General features: G+C 43.9%; 1 protein-coding gene across 1 annotated transcript in view; it reads left to right on the forward strand.

Annotated features, from left to right (window-relative positions):
* Positions 1–3,806: 3,806 nt before the first annotated feature.
* Positions 3,807–21,799, forward strand: part of LOC127567262 (probable E3 ubiquitin-protein ligase HERC3) — a 55,090-nt gene continuing 37,097 nt past the window's right edge. Inside the window, exons 1-2 of the mRNA XM_052009945.1 lie at positions 3,807–3,975; positions 16,394–16,653. Of these exons, the coding sequence (XP_051865905.1) occupies positions 16,410–16,653 (244 nt within the window). The 5' untranslated portion in view covers positions 3,807–3,975; positions 16,394–16,409. The remainder of the gene's footprint in view (positions 3,976–16,393; positions 16,654–21,799) is intronic.

Below are 21,799 nucleotides of genomic sequence, written 5' to 3' on the forward strand. Positions count from 1 at the left end.
TAAGGAAATTCTGCCTGTTTCACTACTATCATTTCCTGAGGGATATTTGCCATCATATTGGGCCTGGTCTATAGGTATTGGAGGAATATGAGACCTGTTTGAGATATTTTGAGGAATTAGGCTTCGTAAGAGTTATGATTCTAAAGCCACTGTTTGATAAAACTTTTGTGAGGTCAGGTACTGGTTCACAAGCAGCCTTGTTTATGCACAAAGTAACCTGACCATTATTGATAAAAGAAAGAACAGGGAGAGACAGAGAGCTCTCTGAGATCTTAAAATTCACCTTTTTTAATGTCTGTAGATATGTCTAAACATTTGCAAGCTATTAAAAAAAACAGTTCAAAGTCAAAGTTGAGTTTATTGTCATATGCACCAAGCACATGGCTGTGTGGGAGAAGACAGAGAGTGGTAGTGGATGATTGTTTCTCAGACTGGAGGCCTGTGACTAGTGGTGTGCCTCAGGGATCTGTGCTGGGTCCATTGTTGTTTGTTGTCTATATCAATAATCTAGATGATAATGTGGTAAATTGGATCAGCAAGTTTGCTGATGACACTAAGATTGGAGGCATTGTAGACAGCGAGGAAGGCTTTCAAAGCTTGCAGAGGGATTTGGACCAATTGGAAAAATGGGCCAGAAAATGGCAGATGGAATTTAATGCAGACAAGTCTGAGGTATTGCATTTTGGAAGGACAAATCAAGGCAGGACATACACAGTAAATGGCAGGGCACTGAGGAGTGCAGAGGAACAAAGGGATCTGGGAGTTTAGATACATAATTCCCTGAAAGTCGCGTCACAGGTAGACAGGGTTGTAAAGAAGGCATTTGGCATCCTGGCATTCATAAATCAAAGTATTGAGTATAGGAGTTTGGATGTTATGGTGAGGTTGTATAGGACATTGGTGAGGCCAAATTTGGAGTATTGTGTGCAGTTCTGGTCACCTAACTATAGGAAGGATATCAGTAAGATTGAAAGAGTGCAGAGGAGATTTACTGGAATGTTGCCAAGTCTTCAGGAGTTGAGTTACAGGGAAAGATTGAACAGGTTAGGACTTTATTCCTTGGAGCGTAGAAGAATGAGGGGAGACAGACAGGGGAGATAGAGCTTTACAAAATTATGAGGGGTATAGACAGAGTAAATGCGAGTAGGCTCTTTCCACCTAGATTAGGAGAGATAAGTACGAGAGGACATGGCTTTAGGGTGAAAGGGGAAAGGTTTAGGGGGAACATTAGGGGGAACTTCTTCACTCAGAGATTGGTGGGAGTATGGAACGGGCTGCCATCTGACGTGGTAAATGTGGGCTCACTCTTAAGTTTTAAGAATAAATTGGATCGATACATGGACGGGAGAGGTCTGGAGGGTTATGGACTGGGTGCAGGTCAATGGGACTAGCGGAATTAAATTTCGGCACAGACTAGAAGGGCTGAATGGCCTGTTTTCTGTGCTGTAGTGTTCTATGGTTCTATGGTATGCACAAGTGCAACGAAAAACTTACTTGCAGCAGCATCACAGGCACATAGCATCATATAAGCAGCATTCACAAGAAAAACATAAACACAATTTTTACAAGAAGGAACACAATTGGAACAAGATAAAACAAAACCAATTTTAGTGCAAAGTGATCAAAATTATATCTCAGTATTACCAAGCTTTACTTAACTGTAATTTAATATTAATTATGCTAGCATCATTAATGTAGTTTTATTCCCCATCTGTCAGAACTAGGAAAACGTATGCTAAAGCATTATTTTGTTTAATCAAAAGTCAGGGTTCAGGAAAAGCTTGTGCTAGAGATAAGAAGTGGACCAGAGACAGCCATGCCCACAACTTGCTGTTCTGAAAAATACTCCAGAAATTGATCACAGAAACTGGATCTGACAGGCAACCCTTGCTGTCCATCCCTAGAAGTCCTGAGAAGGTGATATTGGACTACTTTGAACTGCTGATATCCCTTGGTGCTTCCAAAGTTGAAATTTTAAGGAGCTTATCCCAGTGATAATGAAGGAAGATGAAAAATGTCCAAGGCAGTTTGTTGTCTCTACATTCTGTGGAAGGAAGACCGGAATTAACAAAACACTATTTGATGTGAAAACTCATTGACCCGAAAAACTAATGTTGTTTCACTCTCATCGATTCTGCTTGACCTGGTCAGTATTTCCAGCATTTTATGATTTTTAAATTAGAATTCTGGAAAAATATTTGTATTTACATTAGGATTTGTTTGGAATGAAAAGAAAATGATCATGTGAGAGTGAACCACATGTACAGCATGTACTATATACAATGCAGTGCCTCGTGTACATACTACTGATGGTGGGGAGGGATGTGCCCGTGATGTATTGGGCTGAGTCCACTACTGTCTGCAGCTTCTTACGTTCCTGTACATCGAATTGCCATACCAGACCATGATGCAACCAGTCAGGGTATTTACAACAGATACTTCTGCTATGGGGAAAAGTTTCTCACTGTCTCTCATCATTTTATATACCTCCATCAGGTCCCCCTTCAGCCTCCTCTGCTCCAAGAAAAACAAACTCAGCCTATTCAGTCTCTCCTCATAACTGAAACATTCCATCCCAGGCAACATCCTGGTGACTCTCCTCTGCACCCTCTCCAGTGATGTCAGGTCCAATCCATAGTGTGGTGACTAGAACTGCACACAATACTCCAGCTATGGCTAACCAAAGTTTTATTAAGTTGTACCATGATCTCCCTGCTCTTAAATGAGTCCAGGCTAATGAAAGCATTTTTTCCCCATAGGATAATGCATTGCTACTGTTCATTGAGGGTATGTGCATTGGAGACACAAGAGACTGCAGATGCTGGAATCTGGAGCAACAAACAATCTGCTGGAAGAACTTAGTGGGTCGAGCAGCAGCTGTGGGAGGGAATGAATTGTCATTTCGGATCAAAACCCCGCATCAGGACTGAGAGTGGAGAGGCGAGTTGGCCAGAATAAAGAGGAGAGTGGTGAGACAGGAGTCCGAGGTGATTGGTGGACTGAGGAGGGGTGTAAGATGACAGGCACGTGGTGCCAGATAGGGGGAGGGGAGCAGGGGTGGAGTTGGGAGACAGTGGCAGGTGAATGATAGATGGAGGCAGACAAAGAGAGAGAGAGGAAAAAAGGGAAAAAAGATGGAGCAAGGTAGGAGGAGGGGAGTGTGATTGGAGACAGCTGCTGGAGGGAGATAAGCAGGAACACGAAGCGCTATCAGTGCAGGAGGAGAGAATGGGAACCATTAGGGGAGAGGTGAATGGCAGTTGGAACCAGATGGGGGAACCTGTATGTGAAGTGGGATGGGGATGAATTTGATTAACAAAACATTGCCTTTACTCAGTGAAGGTGTGCTTCGCTCCTCAAGGCAATGCATTGACACTGCTATTGAAAGTGGGTTAGTGTCTCTTAAAGAGAATGCATTGCTTCTGCTCCTTGGAGTGCAGGCCCCTTTAAGACAACACTTGTTGTTCATTGAAGTGGGTGCATGCCCCTCTAAAACTACTCAGTGCCCCTGCTAATTGAAAGTGGGTGCGTCCTTCAAGCTAATGCATCATGCATTCCCTGCTCATGCAAGGAAGTTGCATGCCCCTTTAACAGAATGCATTGCTCCTGCCCCGATTTTTTTGGGAGGATGCCCCTTTAAGGCCTACGTCTGCCTCTTACATCCGCGTTGCCTGGGCGCCGTGCGGGGAGCGGCGGCTGCGATTGGCGGAGGGAGGCTGTCGATCACGGCGCCAGGCTACCAACCTGGAAGCGAAAAGTTGCCCACGGACCGTCCGAGGAGGGGAGGGGAGGGGGGGGGGGCGAGGGCGAGTGATTGACAGGTGCGGGCTGTCACTCATCCCCGGGGATCAAAGGCGGCCGGCAGCCGCTGGCGGCAGCTTTGCCCACCGTCTCCGAAGCGGGCGCAGTGTTTGCAAACACCTCCGGGCTCTCCCCGCTGGTAACAATTCGCCACCAGAAAACAGCAACATTCAGGTAACTTTGTAGCAATGATCAGACCCACTTCCTGCTCTGCTTTCTCACACAGTGCTTTCGGGGCAGCAAAGTTGTCACAATACAGGGCGTGCTCTGCTTGTTCAATCTCTATTTTCTGCCACACGTTCATCACCAACGCCTTCTCTTGGAAGGTCATGGGTCTGAACACTCCTCGAGTCGGGAGATCCTGGGATGATGATTCCGGCCCTCCAGAAAATCGAGCTCCCTGATGCAGTTTGATACTCCCAAAGGCATCATTGAGGGAGGGCTGCATTGTCAGAGGGGCCACCTTTTAAATGAGGGCCCTATTTGTATGTGAAAGATCCTGTGCCTGAAGAAGAGAGGCCTCTTCCCAAAGTCCTATCAAAAACTCAGTCCCCGACTGACATTGTAAACAGACGATCTGGTCGACTGTGTCACTGCCGTTTGTAGGACATTACTGTCCACGAATTGCTGCCTCACTTCCTACTTGACAGCACTTGATAAGAAACCGGCTGTCAGATGGTTACGTACCGTGACTCGCAACTTAAGAAAAGGAGAGAGAAAACAGGCAGTTAGCTGCCATCTAACATCAGTAGTGAGCAAAATGCTGAAATCTATTGTGAAGGAGGTGATCTAAAGTCATAATATGAGCCGACAGGGACTGATGAGGTATTTGAGGTGAGGGGAAACTAGTAGATATGGTGTATTGGGATTTTTGGAAAGCTGTCATTAAGATCGCACAGAGATTGCTGAACCAAGTTAGAACACTTGGAATTAGAAGAAATCTAATGTAGATTGGGAGTTGGATTGGTATTGGTATTGGTCAATTGTACTGAGGCACAGTGAAAAGCTTGTCTTGCATACCCATCGGACAGGTCAATTCATTACACGGTGCAGTTACATTGGTTTAGTACAGAGTGCATTGAGGTAGTGCAGGTAAAAACAATAACAGTGCAGAGTAAAGTGTCACAGCTACAGAGAAAGTGCAGTGCAATAAGGTGCAAGGTCACAACAACGTAGATCGTGAGGTCAGAGGCCATCTCATTGTATAAGGGAACCGTTCAGAGAGACAGAGCAGGAGTTGATGTGTCCTTCTTTGGTTGGCAGGCAGTGGCAAGTTGGGTGCCACAATGATCGCTGCTTGGGTCCCAAGGTATTCACAATTAATCTAAACAATTTGAATGAGGGGACTAGGTGTAACATCTTCGAGGTTTCTAACAGTGAACAAGATTGTCTGAGATTACAACAGGACCTTGATGATCTGGGGAAGCAGGCCAAAGAATAGCAGATAGAATTTAGCTCGGACAAGTGCGAGGTGTTGCCCTTTGATAAGTTAAACTCAGGCAGGGATTACACAGTAAATAGTAGAGCCCTGGAGACTCTTGTAGAACAGAGAGACTGAGGGGTACAGTTACATAGTTCCCTGAAGGTGAGGACACAGGTAGACAGAATGGTGAAGAGGGCGTTTGGCACGCTGGCCTTCATGGGTCAGGAGTTGGGACGTCTTGTACAAGTCTTTGGTGAGGCTACACTTGGAGTATTGCATGCAGTTCTGGTCACCCAGCTATAGGAAGGACATCATTAAGCTGGAAAAGGTGCAGAAAAGATCCACGAGGATATTACCCAGATTGGAGGACTTGAGCTATAGGGAGAGACTGGCACTTTTTTCCCTGGAGCTTAGGATGCTGAGGGGTGATCTTATCGGGTTATATAAAGTCATCAGGGGCATAGATAAGATGGATGGTCACATTCTTTTCCCCAGGGCAGGGGAGTCTGAAACTAGAGGACATAAGTTTAAGGTGAGAGGGGAAAGATTTAAACGGGACTTGAGGGGCAAGTTTTTCACACAGAGGGTGGTGGGTATATGGAACAAGCTGCCAGAGGAAGCTGTAGAAGCGGGTATAATTACAATGTTTAAAAGATGTTTGGACAGGTACATGGATAAGAAAGCTTTACAGGGATATGAGCCAAACACAAGCAAATGGGACTAGCTCGGATAGACATCTCGGTTGGCATGGGAAAGTTGGGCCAAAGGACCTGTCTCTGTGCTGTAGATATTCTATGTCTCTACAACAATGCTATTCTACAATAAACCCTGATATTCTGGCATCATTGGGGCTTTGATGGTGGTGACTGGTAGATTTTCCAGATTCTTGGATTTTGCTCCTATTGATATCCCAACACACTTTTAATTCTTTTTGTCAGATGTTACACGGTAGTGTAATAAATTTTTCGGTGAACAACCCGGTGAGTTTAACGGGAGTGCAGGAAACAAAACCTGGTGAGTTCAAAGGGAGTGCGGGAATATAGCACTGGTGAGTTTAAAAGGTGAATTGGTCTGGGTCCCTGTGAGTTCAAAGGAAGCATGGGACCAAGTGAGCCAGATGACAAACAATCAGGATTTCCGAACAATCGGATAACAGATTATAGGAGTCTTACTGCGTGGAAATATTGCTGCAGAAGACAATTAGGAGATAAGTGGTACATTGGCCTTTATTGACAGAAGATTTGAGTACAAGAGTACAACTTACTACAATTATGTAGATCCTTGGTCGGACCACACCAGAGTAATTTGGACTCCTTACGTTCTAGAGAAGGAGTGCAACAAACATCACCAGACTGGTTCCTGTGATGGCAGCTCTTGTCATATGCAGAGAGACTGAATAGAGTCAATCTGTACTGAGAGTAGAAGAATGAGAGGCAAGCTCATTGAAAATTGTTAGCGGGCTTGTCAGGATAAATATGGGGAGGCTGTGTCCCCTGGTTTGAGAAGTTCCAGATGGTGGGAATCTTTAATGATGGATTTTTGCTGCCTTGAGGCAGTGTCTCATGTAAGTATTACTGATGGTGGGGAGGGATGTTCCTGTGATGTGTTGGGCTGAGTCCACTAGCCTCTGCAGCTTCTTACACTCCTGTGCATTCGAATTGGTATACCACACCATGGTGCAACCAGTCAGGATACTTTCAGCAGTACATCTGTTGAAATTTGTTGGAATGTTTGGTGACATGCCAAAACTCCGAAACCTTCTAAGAAAGTAAAGATGCTGGCAACCTTCCTTGTGTTTGCATCTATGTGTTTGGTCCAGGACAGGTCATCCGATATATTAACGCCCAGGAATTTAAAGCTGCTGACCCTCTCCACCGCCAATCCCCCAATGTAGACTGGCGATTGTTTGCCCTTCTTCCCCTCCCGAAGCCAGCAATCATTTCCTTAGTTTTACTGACGTTGTTGTTGTGACACCACTCAAGCAGATGTCCTATCTTGCTTCGATATGCTGATCCATCACCACCTGTGATTCATCCAACAACAGTGGTGTTATTGGCGAATTTATATATGGCATAGGAGCTGTGCTTAGCCACACAGTCATGTGGGTATAGGGAGTAGAGCAGGGGTCTGAGCACGCAGCCTTGAGGTGCCCCTACATAGGCCACTTAGGACAAATGGGGAGAAATTTCTTCACTCAAGGGTGATGGGCCTTTGGCATTCTCTACCTTGGAGGGCTGTGAAGGCTCAATTGTTGATTTAATTCAAACGGGAGAGATCATTGGATATGGGGATAGGACAGGTGGTGTTGAGAAAGGTGGTTAGCCATGATTACACTGAAAGTTGGAACAGCTGAATGACTGACTCCTTTTTCTTACGTCACTATGTCCTGAGGTTGTGGAGGTAACATGTAAGAGCAGGTCTCACTGAATTTTCCTGAGTCACATCTTGGGTAATGTAGGCTTGCATATTATATTGCTGTTTTAATTTGTTTTCCAGAGCTGTGGCCAGAACTTCATCCTCGTAGAGCATGGAAAAAGGCCCTTCAGTCCATTCTTGTCCACGCCAACCAAGATGTATATACAAGCTTAATCCCATTTCCCAGCACTTGGCCCATATCCCTCTAAACTCCTGTCATCCATAGACCTGTCCACTTACTTCTTAAATGTGTCTACCTGCCTCACCCACTTCCTCTGGCAGCTGGTTCCATATATCTACCACCCGCTGTGTAAAAAAAGTTTGTCCCTCAGGTTCTTATTAAACCTTCCACCTCCAACCTTAAAACTATGTCCTCTAGTTTTAGATTTCCCAAACCTGGAAAAAAGAGTGTTCACCCCACCTATGCCCCTCATGATTTTATATACCTCTATGAGATCACCCCTCAATCTCCTACATGCTAAAGAGTAAAGGCCTAGCCTGTCTCACCTCTCCCTATAACTCAGTCCCTCAAGCCCTGGCAATGGAAGGCACACGTCAGTTAATGCAAAATAATCTTCACTTGGGTCACAATTTTAATCCAGCACATATTTGAGGCAAATATTTAATATCATAATCATGTCACATTCTCACTGTAGCAGTAAGTACAGGATAAGTTTGAGACACGAGACTGCAGGTAAGACAAGATCAGATATCTTTATTAGTCACATGTACATCGAAACACACAGTGAATGCATCTTTTTGCGTAGAATGTTCTGGGGGCAGCCCACAAGTGTTGCCATGCTTCCAGCGCCAACATAGCATGCCCACAACTTCCTAGCCTGTATGTCTTTGGAATGTGGGAGGAAACCGGAGCACCCGGAGGAAACCCATGCAGAAACGGGGAGAATGTACAAACTCCTTACAGACAGTGGCTGGAATTGAACCCGGGTTACTGGCGCTGTAATAGTGCTACGAACTCAGTGGGTTGGGCAGCATCTCAAAGAGCACCTTCGCTCCGTCTGTCATAACAGCCATGATGTCCCAGTGGCCAGCCATTTTAATTCCACTTCCCATTCCTACACACTGACATGTCTGTCTATGGCCTCCTCTACTGCCAAGTTAAGGCTAGACGCAGATTAGAGGAACAACAGCCCCCCCTTTGTTTTTCCTTATCTATCTGGCCCATTTACCCCTTTTCTTTCCCCTTACCTGCCCTCACGACCTGCCCATCACCCATCACCCTCCCTCAGATTGCCCACCTCCTTCCCTCATTCCATGGTCTACTGTCCTCTCCTCTATCAGGTTCCATCTTCTTCAGCCCTTTGCCTCTTCCACCTATCACCTCCCGGCTTCTTACATCATTCTCATTCCCCCGCCCCCACCGTTCCCCACTGACCTACCTTCCCCCCTCTTCTGGATTCACCTATCACCCGCCAGCTCATGCTCTGTCCTGATGAAGGCTCCCGACCCGAAACGTTGACTGTTCACCTCCCTCCATAGATGCTGCCTTACCCGTTGAGTTCCTCTAGCATTTTGTGTGTGTATCTCAAAGTCAAAGTTGAGTTTATTGTCATCTGTGCAAGTATGTGAATGCACAGGTGCAATGAGCAACTTACTTGCAGCGGCATCACAGGCACATAGCACCAGAGACATAACATTCACAAGAAAAACAAATTAAATGTAAATTATACAAAATTATCCAAGAAAGAACACAAATTAGAACAAAAAAAAACCCGAAGTCCATTGAGGTGCAAAGTGGTCATAATGTTGCTGTAATGAGGTATGCCATACTGTGGAGGAATTGTTGGCATTTTGGGTCAAAACCCCTACATCAGGACTGGTGGCCTGAGAACTGCTGTGTCCCAGTTAGGGACAAGTGGACACCCTCACCCCTATCTTTACACGTCCATTCACGGGATGTAAGTACCTCTGGAAGGCCAGTGTTTGTTGCTTATGCTGACTCATGAATTAAGTGGCTGTTGGAAGAATCAGCTGCATCATTGTGTGTCTGGAATCACATAGAGACCAGATGTGAAAAGGATGGGCCAATTTCCATCTTTAAGGGACAGTGGTGAATCAGATCTGACTTTGTCACAGTCACCACTGCTGATCAGGATCAGAATCAGAATCAGAATCAGAATCAGATTTATTGTCACTGACATATCTCATGAAATTTGTTGTTTTGTCAGCAGCAGTACAATGCAAGACATAAAAACATAAAAAATACTATAAGTTGCAAAAGTAAACAAACAGTGCAAAAGAGGAATAATGGGGTAGTGTTCATGGGTTCATGGACCATTCAGAGATCTGATGGAGGGGAAGAAGCTGTTTCTGAAACGTTGAGCTTTTTATTCCAGATTTATTTAATTGAATTTTACTTACTTGGCTGCTTCTGTGGTGGGATTTGAACTATCTCTCTGGGTGTCCTTGAGTTCAATAACACAAACACTACTGCGCCTCATTACATGACTCCTTCATGATGTGCCTCACTCCTTGTAGTTGTGTTTCATTGGTGAAAGAGTCTCAGTTGACATGTCACCAATTGTAGCACAACATCTAGAGTGTGATTGACCCAATGGTTGAGTTAAAGACCTTCATTAATATGGGTCCTGAGGTACTCTGAAGTCACTGTTGTATAATGTCGGAAACCTATCAGTCAATTTAGACACAGAAAGCTCTCCTAAAGAGCAATGTGATGTTGACAAGATAACATATTTTCAATGGTATTGTCTGAGGGATCGGTATTGGGGATGCGTGAGAAAGTGCCATGGAGTCTTTAATGTCTGTCTCAGACAGCAAACAGAGACTGGGTTGAAGGTTTTATCTGAAGGGCAGCACTTCTGGCAGAGTGGTGCATCCCCAACACTGCACTGAAGTGCTGGTTTAGCTCTTTGTGCTCAAGTCTCAGGAGCAATACCCAAGCTCACAACCTCCTGATTCAAGAAACAAGAGTGTGACTCACCGAAGCACAGCTGGCATACAGTCTGAACAGAACGTTCTCTAGTTCACGGAAATTGCCAGGATCACTAAATCAGATACACATTTGTTTTAATGCAGTGATCTAAGGAGGATTTTTTTAAAATGAGTTGGAAGCTTTACCTTCTGCTCATCACTTTCACCACCTCTCTGCAATCCCAACCCACCAAATTTGCTTTAGATCCTGCGATGTGGAAATCCATCAGGTGGGATATCTGGTCATTATGGGACCTTGTTCGGTGTAAGAAAGCCACTTTACAACAATGATTGACCTTTTTTTTTCATATTCATTCAATGGACAAGCCAGCATTTGTTGCCCATCCCTTGTTGCCCTTGATAAGGTGGTGGTGAGCTGCCTTCTTAAACTGCTGCAGTCCTTGAGGTGTGGGTATACACACAATACTGTTAGGGGGGATGTTCCAGGATTTTGACCCAGCAACGGTGAAGGAACGGCAACATATTTCCAAGTCACGACGGTGTGTGGCTTGGAGGGTGACTTCCAGCTGGTGGTTGTTCCCCGTGCTTTTGCTTCCCTTGTCCTTCTGGCTGGTAGATCCTGTGAGTTTAGAAGCTGCTGTCTAAGAAGTCTTGGTGAGTTGCTGCAGTGTAGATGGTACAAGCTGCTCTTGCTGTGCGTCAGAGGTGGAGTGAGTGAATGGTTGTGGATGGGGTGCCTATCAAGCAGGCTGCTATGTCCTGTGTGGTACTGAGCTTCTCGAGTGTTTAAGGGTATTTAATTTGGGTGTTCTGTTTTCTGATGGAGTCTGAGATAATGAATGGCATTATCTAATGGCAAGTCTTTTTCTTGTTTTGTGTCTTTTATTTTTCTTTATCTTCACTGATGAATGAAATACAGAAAAAAAATAGCTGGGAATTTAACAGAGGTGAAGTGGCTTAGACCTTAAAAAAAGTGGGCCACAAAAATCTAGTGGTCTGTGTTGAGATCTCACTCTTTTCCAATGTCTGGTGCTGTCAGGCATCAATTCAAGCCTGTCCCTATCACCTGTGGCTGTGATGACCTCAGCGAGCCGAGCAGCCAATCCCGTTAACAGGTACTCAAGGAAGAGAAGGAAGGAGCACAACTTTTAAATATGTTAATGCATGCTGGATAAGGACGTGAACATCCACATGTTTAAGGTGAAAGCTAACGTAAAGAAACTTTTTTAAAAATGGATATTTTTCAGGGTGATACAGTGCTTGATACTGCAGTAAGATCATGGCTGATCCTGGGTCTCAACTCCCTGTTCCTGCCTAATCCATATACTTTCTGACTCCCTCAATGTCTACTGATCTCAGCACTGACTGTACAGAGTGACAGAGGGCATGCACTGTTAATTTGGAGGGATCTATGTATTTTGTATTCTGCATTTTGGAATTTTGAGGGGGGCCTTCCCTAATTGAGAAGAATAGTGTGAGTGCATTGCCTTTAATGATTTTTGGGAAGAATGATAAGGAGTTGTTTCTCAGTAGGAAGGATTGTTAGTCCAACTGCTGCAACACTGTGCTGTCCTTTGTATGTAAAATGCCATTTAAGCACAAGTTGTTATAACTGGGGAAAGCTTGGAAAGGCAGATATTAAAATGTCGCTTTTATGTGGTTTGTGTCTCAAAAGTATTTTATTGGGACTCAATCAGTTAGTGAATTGGAATAATTTTCTTGTTTGGTCCATTCTATGTCAAGTGCTGCAAATGACGAGAAGCTTAGGTTGGGAGGATAGGCATTTGGTGGGAGGAGAGGACAAGCTTCATAGTTATTGCCTGGCTAGTGAACTATAGGACACGAACCCCATTCAGCAGAATCAAACTCCTATTTCCTCTCATAGTTAAAACAAAATGAGTGCTTTCCTGCATCTAATCTTTGATGAAGAATCCTCCAAAATGAGCTTTATGCCAAAGTTTTGGATATTTTATATAGTCTGCCCTCTCAAGTGAATGTAAAAGATTTTCACCCTGGTATTTTGCTCAGTATTTTTCACTTACTCAATCCCTAGAAATCGCCTATATAACCCAGACACGTTTCCAACACTGCAATATTGACTATGATGTTTGCTTATCCTTCCAGTGAACTGAAAGGGTTTTGTGGAGACAGTGTTGGCAGTGTCTTTCTGGTGTCTTGAGGTGCCTGATGTAGGTAATCAGAAGCACTCAGAAAGCAGGGATCACTGCGGCCTGGTACACCATGAGGTTTGTGACAGATCTGAGATCCAAGGTCTTGATCTTCAAATATCCTTTTCTTCAATCAACTGAGGACTGTGCTGGTACATTGAAGGTGATGTTAAGTTTCATCACCGATGTCTGCCTTTGCTGGGAGGTGGCTCCCAAGATATGAAAGGTGGTCCTTGTTTTCCAGAGTCTCGCAAGGAACCTTTATTGCGGAGGGTGATGTTAAGTATTGGGAGCAGGCTGATCGAGAACCTGAACGTTGGGATCAAGTCAAGTCACTGAGTTTATTATGCACAAGTATGGTGAGGTACAGGTACAATGAAAAACTTGCTTGCAGTAGCATTACACGCACATAGAGTCAGACAACAGAACATAAACTATACATGACAGTGAAGAAAAAGATTGTGCGAAACAAGACATTGGTGCAAAAAAAACAGAGACAAGTCTATGGTAGTGCAAGAGGTGGTCCGTATCTCTGGCCCAAGACGGCTCAAAGTGGAGAAGTATGTAGAGCAATATCGAGTTACAGAAGCTCTTCACAAGAGCAGCATCTGTCCTCTCATATGCTTCACTCAATGAGTTGATATTGGTTTGGAGATTGCCTTCCGAGCATGTGCAAAAGCAAGAGTCATCTGCGTACTTCGGCGCAACTGCTGAGGTTCTGATGGCCCTGTTTCTGTAATATAGTGGCCATAGGTTGAACTATTACTTTTGAGCTGCACTTTCATGGAAAGTCTGTTTCAGGTGAAGTGCAGCATTGCTGGGAGAAAGTGTTGGGGGACTGACTCAGCCTTGTTTGACCCCAGGCTTCACTGAGATTACTTCTGTTTTGTAGCCCAGTTAGTTATGATATGACTTGCGCAATGTAAGATGGAGGCGAATTTTTGGCGGCAACCACATTTAAGGAGAGTGCTACACAGTTGGTGGAGTCAAAAGGCTTTAAGTCGACAAAGGCCATGTATAATGGCAGGTGCTGCTCCCTGCATTTCTCTTGGCATTGTTGCATGGTGAAGATCACTTTCACTGTGCCTCTAGACGGACAGAATGATGAGTGGCTCTTTGAATACTGGGAGGAGGCAGTTGAGGAGAACCATGTTGATGACTTTCCCTCATGTGAGGCCTCTCTGTGGTTACTACCATCAGACTGGTGGACTTACCACTTACCACTTATCAGACTTACCACCATCGAGTGGACAGTCAGAGACTTTTTCCCAGGGCGACAATGGCTAACACGAGGGGACATAATTTTAAGGTGATTGGAGGAAGGTATAAGGGGCATGACAGGGGTAAGTTTTTTACACAGAGAGTGGTGGGTGCGTGGAACACACTGCCTGCAGAGGTTGTGGGGGCAGATACATTAGGGACATTTAAGAGGCTCTTAGATAGGCACATGAATGATAGAAAGATATGGGGCCATGTGGGAGGGAAGGGTTCGATAGATCTTAGAGCAGGATAAAATGTTGGCACAACATTGTGGGCTGAAGGGCCTGTACTATACTGTAGTTCTATGTTCTAGACTTGCCTCCTTCCTTGTAGGTTGTCATGATCATGGTTTCTCTAAGGTTTCCCAGATGTGGATGATGAGATTGTGGATTCCTCCCCCAAGTTTTGTAACTTCATTAGGGAAACCGTCTGCTTCTGAGGCCTTGATATTTTTGGTTGAGATTTGGCCTTTTTGATTTTATCGTGGCCGACACTGGACTTCCAAAACAGACGCTCTATTCCGAGCCCTGTCACATGACAGGATTACTAAATGGGCGGAGGGAAAGATTCAAGGATGTCCTCAAAAGTTTCCTTGAAAAAAGTAGAGAAGGATTATGTGGGATATTATTGAGTCCATGGATCAGGAGCACACAGAAACCCTTTATAAGTGAGGGAAGGAGCACACTATCTCACAAACCACCCACCTGCCTCTGCAACCCCCACCCACCAAACATCAGGTGCCCCCTGTCCCATCTGTGCAAGACTCCCTGGTTCCCAAATTGGTCTCATCAGTCGCAGTCAGCACTGACCCCATAAAACTGGAATTGATATGTTATTCTTGATCCCAATAGGAAAAAGACTGTTGAAAATTATATGTTGGCTATAAGTCATTTTGAGATGTCCTGATGCTAGTAAAAAAAACTTTGTAAATGCAGATTCCTCTTTCCTGGTCTCAATGTACAATTATTTTTAAAAGAACAAGATTCCATTCAAATGTCTGTTAAGTAATGCACAATATATTTTCAGAACACATTGAAATCCCTGATGAAATTGTTATAACAGTAATTTGGACTTATACAGTGACCTTAACAAGATAAAATATCACAATGCTCTTAACAACAATGTTATCAAACAAAAATTTGAGACCAAGTTAGTTGAGGCTCAAAGTCTGGATAAAGAGGTGGATTTTAAGAAGCATCAGCTGGTTGGGTACAAAATTTAGTTAAAATTTATTGTCATGGCCAGGACATAAATGCCATGAAAATTGAACTAATTTCACATATTAAGGTTAATGTAACTAAAAGCAAGGTCACGAAAATCAGGGACGCCCAAGAGGCTAGTATTAGCTGGAGTTCTTGGGGAGTTGTAGGGCTACAGGATAATATGGAACTTTGAGACCATGGACAGATTTGAAAACAAATGCTAGAACTTTAAAACTGAGGCATTGCTTATTTAGGAGCCAGTGAAGGTCAGCAAGGGCTAATGGATGAATGGAACTATGTGTGACAAAGGATATGGGCAGCAAAGCTCTGGATGAGCCCAAGTTTCATGTGGGTAGACATCAGCTAGGAGAGCATTGGAATAGTGAAGTCTACTGGCTTCAGCAGCAGCTGAGCTAAGGCAATGTGAAGCTGGGCATTGCCACTGGATGGAAAGAGGATTTGTTGGTGGTAAGCTACTCACCTTGGTATCAAACACCAAAGTTGTGATCTCTCTGGAGCAACGATCTGCTGGAGGGACTCAGCAGGTCGAGCAGCATCTGTGGGAGGAAAGGAATTGTCGACGTTTCGGGTTGAAACCTTGCATCAGAACCCGCTGAGTTCCTCCAGCAGATTGTTGCTCCAGATTCCAGCATCTGCAATCTCTTGTGTCTCCATTGTGATCTGTCTGGTTCAGCTTTGGGTAGTTATCAGGGAAAGTCTGCACGTGGTATTGGTATTGGTTTATTATTGTCGCATTGAAATACAGTGAAAAGCTCTTGTTTGCATGCCGGTCAGACAGATCGTGCCATACATAGTGCATTGAGCTAGTACAAAAGAAAACAGAATGCAGAATATCGTGCTACAGTTACAGAGAAAGTGCGGTACTGGTAGACAAATAAAGTGCAAGGGCCACAACAAGGTAGATTGGGAAATCAAGAGTTCATCATTTAGCATATGAGAGGTCCATTCAAGAGTCTGATAACACCGAGATAGAAGATGTGTTTCAGTCTGGTGGTACGTGTTCCCAAGCCTTTGTATCTTCTGCCCAACAGGAGAGGGGAGGAGAGAGAATGTCCGGGGTGGGAGGGGTCCTTGATGACGTTAGCTGCTTTAAGTTGGCTGATCCCCAGCCTGGGTTTGAATTTTATTCCAAAACTGACTGTGTGTATCACATATGTCTAACTTTTCTCTCCCTCCTCTCTACGTTGCAGGAGAACTGTGAACACCATGGCTTCAAAAGTGCAGGTGTTGTGCTGGGGCCATGCTAGTTTGGGACAGCTTGGCTTGGGTGAGGGACATGAAAACATAGTCGCCCAGCCCAGGACCTCCTCGTTCTTCAGCAGTAAAACCGTGCGGGAAGTGGCCTGCGGGCGATACCATACGGCTTTCGTTTTGCAAGACGGAAGTGTCTACACATGTGGCTCCAACATCTGGGGACAGCTGGGCCATGAGAAGTCAGGGTACAGTCCAGGTAAGGACCGCTCAAGTCCACGCGCTGTGCTCCTGGAATTACTGTGGGTGCCTTGTGGGTGGGTATTCCATCTCTAGACCTACTCTGAGCTGGCTTCATCTTATGTAAAGGGGAAGGGGTTTAGAGGGGATCTGAGGGGGATCTTCTTCACCCAGGGAGTGGTGAGTACCTGGAACATACTGCCTGAGAGACAGGTGGAAGCAGAGACACTGACAGTGTTTAATAAGTGTGTAAACATGCACTTGAATTGCCTAGGCATTGAAGGCCAAATGGTGGAAGATGGATTAAAATGGAGAGGTGCCCACTGGTCAGCAAGGACGTGGTAGGCCGAATGGCCTATTTCCACTCTGTATGACTCTACGACTTGGATAAGTGCAAGGTGTTGCATTTTGCGAAGACAAATGAGGGTAAGACTTTCACAGTGAACGGTAGGGCCCCAGGGGAGTGTTGTACAAACAGAAGGATCTAGGAGTACAAGTGCATAGCTCATTGAAAGCGGCCTCACAGGTAGATGGGGTGGTGAAAAAGGCGTTTAGCATGCCGACCTTCATCAGTCAGGGCAATTGAGTATAGGAGTTGGGACATTATGTTGTAGTTGTATAAGTCGTTGGTGAGGCCACGCTTGGAGTCCTGTGTACAGTTTTGGTCACCCTGTTATAGGAAAGATGTAGTTAAACTGGAAAGAGTGCAGAAAAGATTTATGAGGATTTTGTCAGGACTAGAGGGCCTGAGTTACAGGGAGAGGTTGGCCAGGCTAGGTCTTTAATCCTTGGAATGTAGGAGAATGAGGGACAACCTTATGGAAATGTTTAAAATTAGGAGAGGCATAGGTAACATGGACGGTAACAGCCTTTTCCCCAGGGTAGGGGAGTCCAAAACTAGGGGGCATAGATTTAGGGTTAGAGGGGAAAAATTTAATAGGACCTGAGGGGCAACTTTTTCACGCAGTATGGTGAGTATGTGGAATGAGTTGTATGTGCTTGGCTTAGGAGCCAGTGGTGCAAGGCTACCATCCGCGAGATTTTGATTGAACACCTCTCAGTCAGAAACCTGCCTAAACGTTGAGCACACTAATCTTTATAGAAAGGGTCAAAGGTTATCGAGAGATGTTTGCCTTCTTAATGAATTACAGTGTGACCGTGTCCATTCTGAGTAGCCAACTTGCAGCTCAACTGTTTAATTCATGGCAGTTTCTGCAATGTTTCAGTGTGAATTTGAATGCATTTAGTTTGCAACAACTGGATTATTTGACCAGCACTTGAGAGATATCTGATTGTAGGACTTGTGCATTTGAGTGGTTTTTCTACTTTAAGGTGCTATATGAATGGACCATTTGTAGTTTCTCAAAAAATAGCTTGCTGCAAAAAAATTCTGATAGTAGCCCTAAGAAAGCTTTTATATTGGAATATATGGTTTCTGCTTTTATATGTGTTCACTGTTTTATGCTTCATGAGCTAAATCCCATCCTACTTCATAGTCATAGAGTACTACAGCACAGAAAAAGGCCCTTCAGCCCACCTAGTCCATGCTGACCTGATCTTCTGCTTAGTCCCATCTACCTGCACCCAGACCATATCCCTCCAAACCCGTCCCATCCATGCACCTACCCAAACTTCTCTTAAATGTTACAATTGAACCTGTATCTACCACTTCCGCTGGCAGTTCGTTCCACACTCTGTGAAGATGTTTCCCCTCAGATTCCCCTTAAATATTTCACCTTTCACCCTAAACCTATGACCTCTCGTTCTAGTCTCACCCAACCTGAGGGGAAAAAGCCTGCATACATTCACCCTATCTATACCCTTCATAATTTTGTATACGTCTATAAGATCTCCCCTCATTCTCCTGTGCTCCAGGGAATAAAGTCCTAACCTATTTAACCTTTCCCTATAACTCAGGTCTTCAAGTCCCAGCAACATCCTTGTAAATTTTCTCTGCACTCTTTCAAGCTTATTGATATCTTTCTTGTAGGTAGGTGACCAGAACTGCTCACAATACTCTAAATTCGGCCTCACCAACACCTTGTGCAACTTCAATGTAACATCCCAACTCCTGTACTCAATGCCTTGACTTATGAAGGCCAAAGTATCGAAAGCTCTCTTTACAACCCAATCTACCTGTGATGCCACTTTCAAGAAACTATGGATCTGTATTCCCAGGTCCCTTTGTTCTACCACACACCTCAGAGCCCTACCATTCACTGTGAAAGTTTTACCCTGGTTTGTCCTCTCAAAGTGCAACGCCTCACAATTGTCTGCATTAAATTCCATCTGCCATTTTTCAGCTCATTTACTTAACTGGTCAAGATCACGCTGCAAGCTTTGATAGCCTTCCTCACTGTCCACTATGCCCCCAATCTTGGTGTCATCTGCAAATTTACTGATCCAGTTTGCCACATTATCATCTAAGTCATTAATATAGATGATAAACAATAGACCCAGCACCGATCCCTGTGGCACACCAATAGTCACAGGCCTCCAGTCAGACAACTATCTACTACCACTCTCTGGCTTCTCCGACTAAGCTAGTGTTGAATCCAATTGACTACTTCATCCTGAATGCCAAGTGACTTAACCTTCTGGACCACACTCCCATGCGGGGCTTTGTCAAAGGCTGTGCTAATGTCCATGTAGACAACGTTCACTGTCTTTCCTTTATCAACCTTCTTAGTAAACTCATCAAGAAACTCTATAAGATTGGTTAGACATGACGTACCACGCACAAAGCCATGTTGACTATCTCTAATCAGACCCTGTCTATCCAAATACTTATATATCCTGTCCCTCATCTCACTCAACAGAACCTTTCTCCCTCATGTACTTCATTGCTTCTCTTTAATGCCATCAATCCCCTCAACCACTCCCTCTGGCACCAAGTTCCACATTCTCAACACTCTCTAGGTAAAGAAGCTTCTTCATAAGTTTTTATTGGATTTATTATTAACTGTCTTTACAGCTCGATTATTTTATTGTTGTTTAATTTATGGGATGAGTTTTTGGTTATCATGGCATGGTCAAAACCCATTATTTCCGGTAATGAAAATACATTAACTTTTGGTTTCCATGATAAACTATCTTTATGGGTACCTGTTTTGTACATCAGTTGTTTAATTGATGGAATTTTTTGCAATGAGATTTTGATTTTAGAAGGTTTACAATGCCTGGATCATTTGTCATGCAGATATTTGGACCAGTGAAGTAAATATGAGTGATATAAGTAGCCTTTTGCTTTTGAATGATTTTACAACTTCAAGGTACTATTTAAATGGATCTGTCATCGGTCCCTAAGAAATATTTTTGTTTATGTAAGAGGTCTTTTGACAAATACGTTAACTTTTAGTTTCCATAATAAACTGCCTTTATGGGTACATGGTTTGTACCTGACTTGTTTAATTGATGGAAATTTGTGCAATAAGATTTTGACCTTGGAAGGTTTCCAACACCTGGATCGTTCATAATGCAGATGTTTGGACCAGTAAAGCCAAAATGAGTGATGTAAGATTATAAGTAGCCTTGTGCCTTTGAGTGATTTTACCACTTTGTGCTATTTAAATGGACCTTTTGCAGGTCCCTCAGAAATGTTTTTGATTATGTAAAAAACCTTTAGGCAAATACATCAACTTTTGGTTTCTGTAATAAACCACAACTAAATTTGCAATGGCAATAAATAATACTTGCACGTTCAACGACATCCATTGCTGTATAGTTCTTCACACATCTGGGCTTGCTTCTCCCCACCACCCTCTACTACCACTACCTCCCATCTCTCCCCCACACCCCTGAGTTCTCAATCACGTCACTGACTTGCGGCTCTATCCACAAACAAATTTGATTAGTTAGTAGTCTTTGCAAACATCTGCACTTTGCAAGCTACGTTCTTAAAAATGTGCAGCTGACATTGCCAACACAGCATTTTAGCAGTGTAATAACACAACATGTTTTATAAGTAGGTCTGTGTGCTTCTGATTAGATTAAACTTAAAAATTGAAGACCTATAGCTAATTGCTATCAACTGTCACATATATGGCTGCTGGGTTTGGGCTCCCTCAACATGTAGCTGATTTTTAGAGCAAACCCCTCCTATTGACAGTGTGTGTAAAGAAACTATAGCAGTAAAAATGAGGGAGATCAGTCATAGAGTCATAGAGCATGGAAATATACAGCACGGAAACAGGCCCTTTGACCCAACTTGTCCATGCTGTGCAAGTTGCCTGCCTTATCTGCCTCCATTTGGCCTACATATCTCTTAACCCTTCCTATCCATGTACCTGTCTAAATGTCTTTTAATTGTCCCCACCTATACCACTTCCTCTGGCAGCTCGTTCCATGCACCCACCATCCTCTGATACATTCTGCAGGTTCTCTTTTGAGGGCATTGCAATTTGTTTCAACTCTCCCTGTACAACAAATGAGATACAAGAACGTCTTTACTTTTGTCTGCTCTGATTTATTTGCCATTCTTCCTTCCACTCTTTTCATTCTTGAGACAGACTACTTGCCTGGAAATTAATTTTGTACTTCCTGTATTGATTCACATCATTTGGTGTATCTCAGTGCATCCATGTACTATCTCATTGGGAGGGATCACGCTTGGTGTTTGATATTCCAATTCAGATGGAAAATTTCGTAGCTTCTTTAACCAGCACTTCTGCTACCAGTTCTCAAAATTGCCCTTTTCCACCTTCTAAGTTACTGCAAATAATTTAAACCACCGACAAAGTCCTTTGTGAAATATCCTTTGCTTAATGGCCTTTGTTTTCTTTTGAAGTCAGTCGTTCTATATGAAATTATCACCTTGGCACGGCTCCTTTGTAATGCTGAACTTCCATATTCTGTTAGCCTGACGCAGTCGATAATGGCATCAGTTCACAATCTGATGTCATTCAAAGCCCAGACACTGGGTCAGTGCCCATTTATGGCTCTTGCCTTTAAAACTGCAAGCATGCACAGGAACAACAAACAAACTGCTGGAGGAACTCAGCAGGTCGAGCAGTGTGGGGAAATGAAATGAATTGTCGACATTTCAGGTCAAGACCCTGCATCAGTTCTGATGCAGTATCATGTTTAACCTTGCACCTTGTTGTCTACCTGCAATGCACTTCCCTGTAGCTATGACATTTTACTCTATATTCCGTTATTGTTTTTAC

This window comes from Pristis pectinata, chromosome 2 (assembly GCF_009764475.1).
Source record: "Pristis pectinata isolate sPriPec2 chromosome 2, sPriPec2.1.pri, whole genome shotgun sequence".
Lineage (NCBI taxonomy): Eukaryota > Metazoa > Chordata > Chondrichthyes > Rhinopristiformes > Pristidae > Pristis > Pristis pectinata.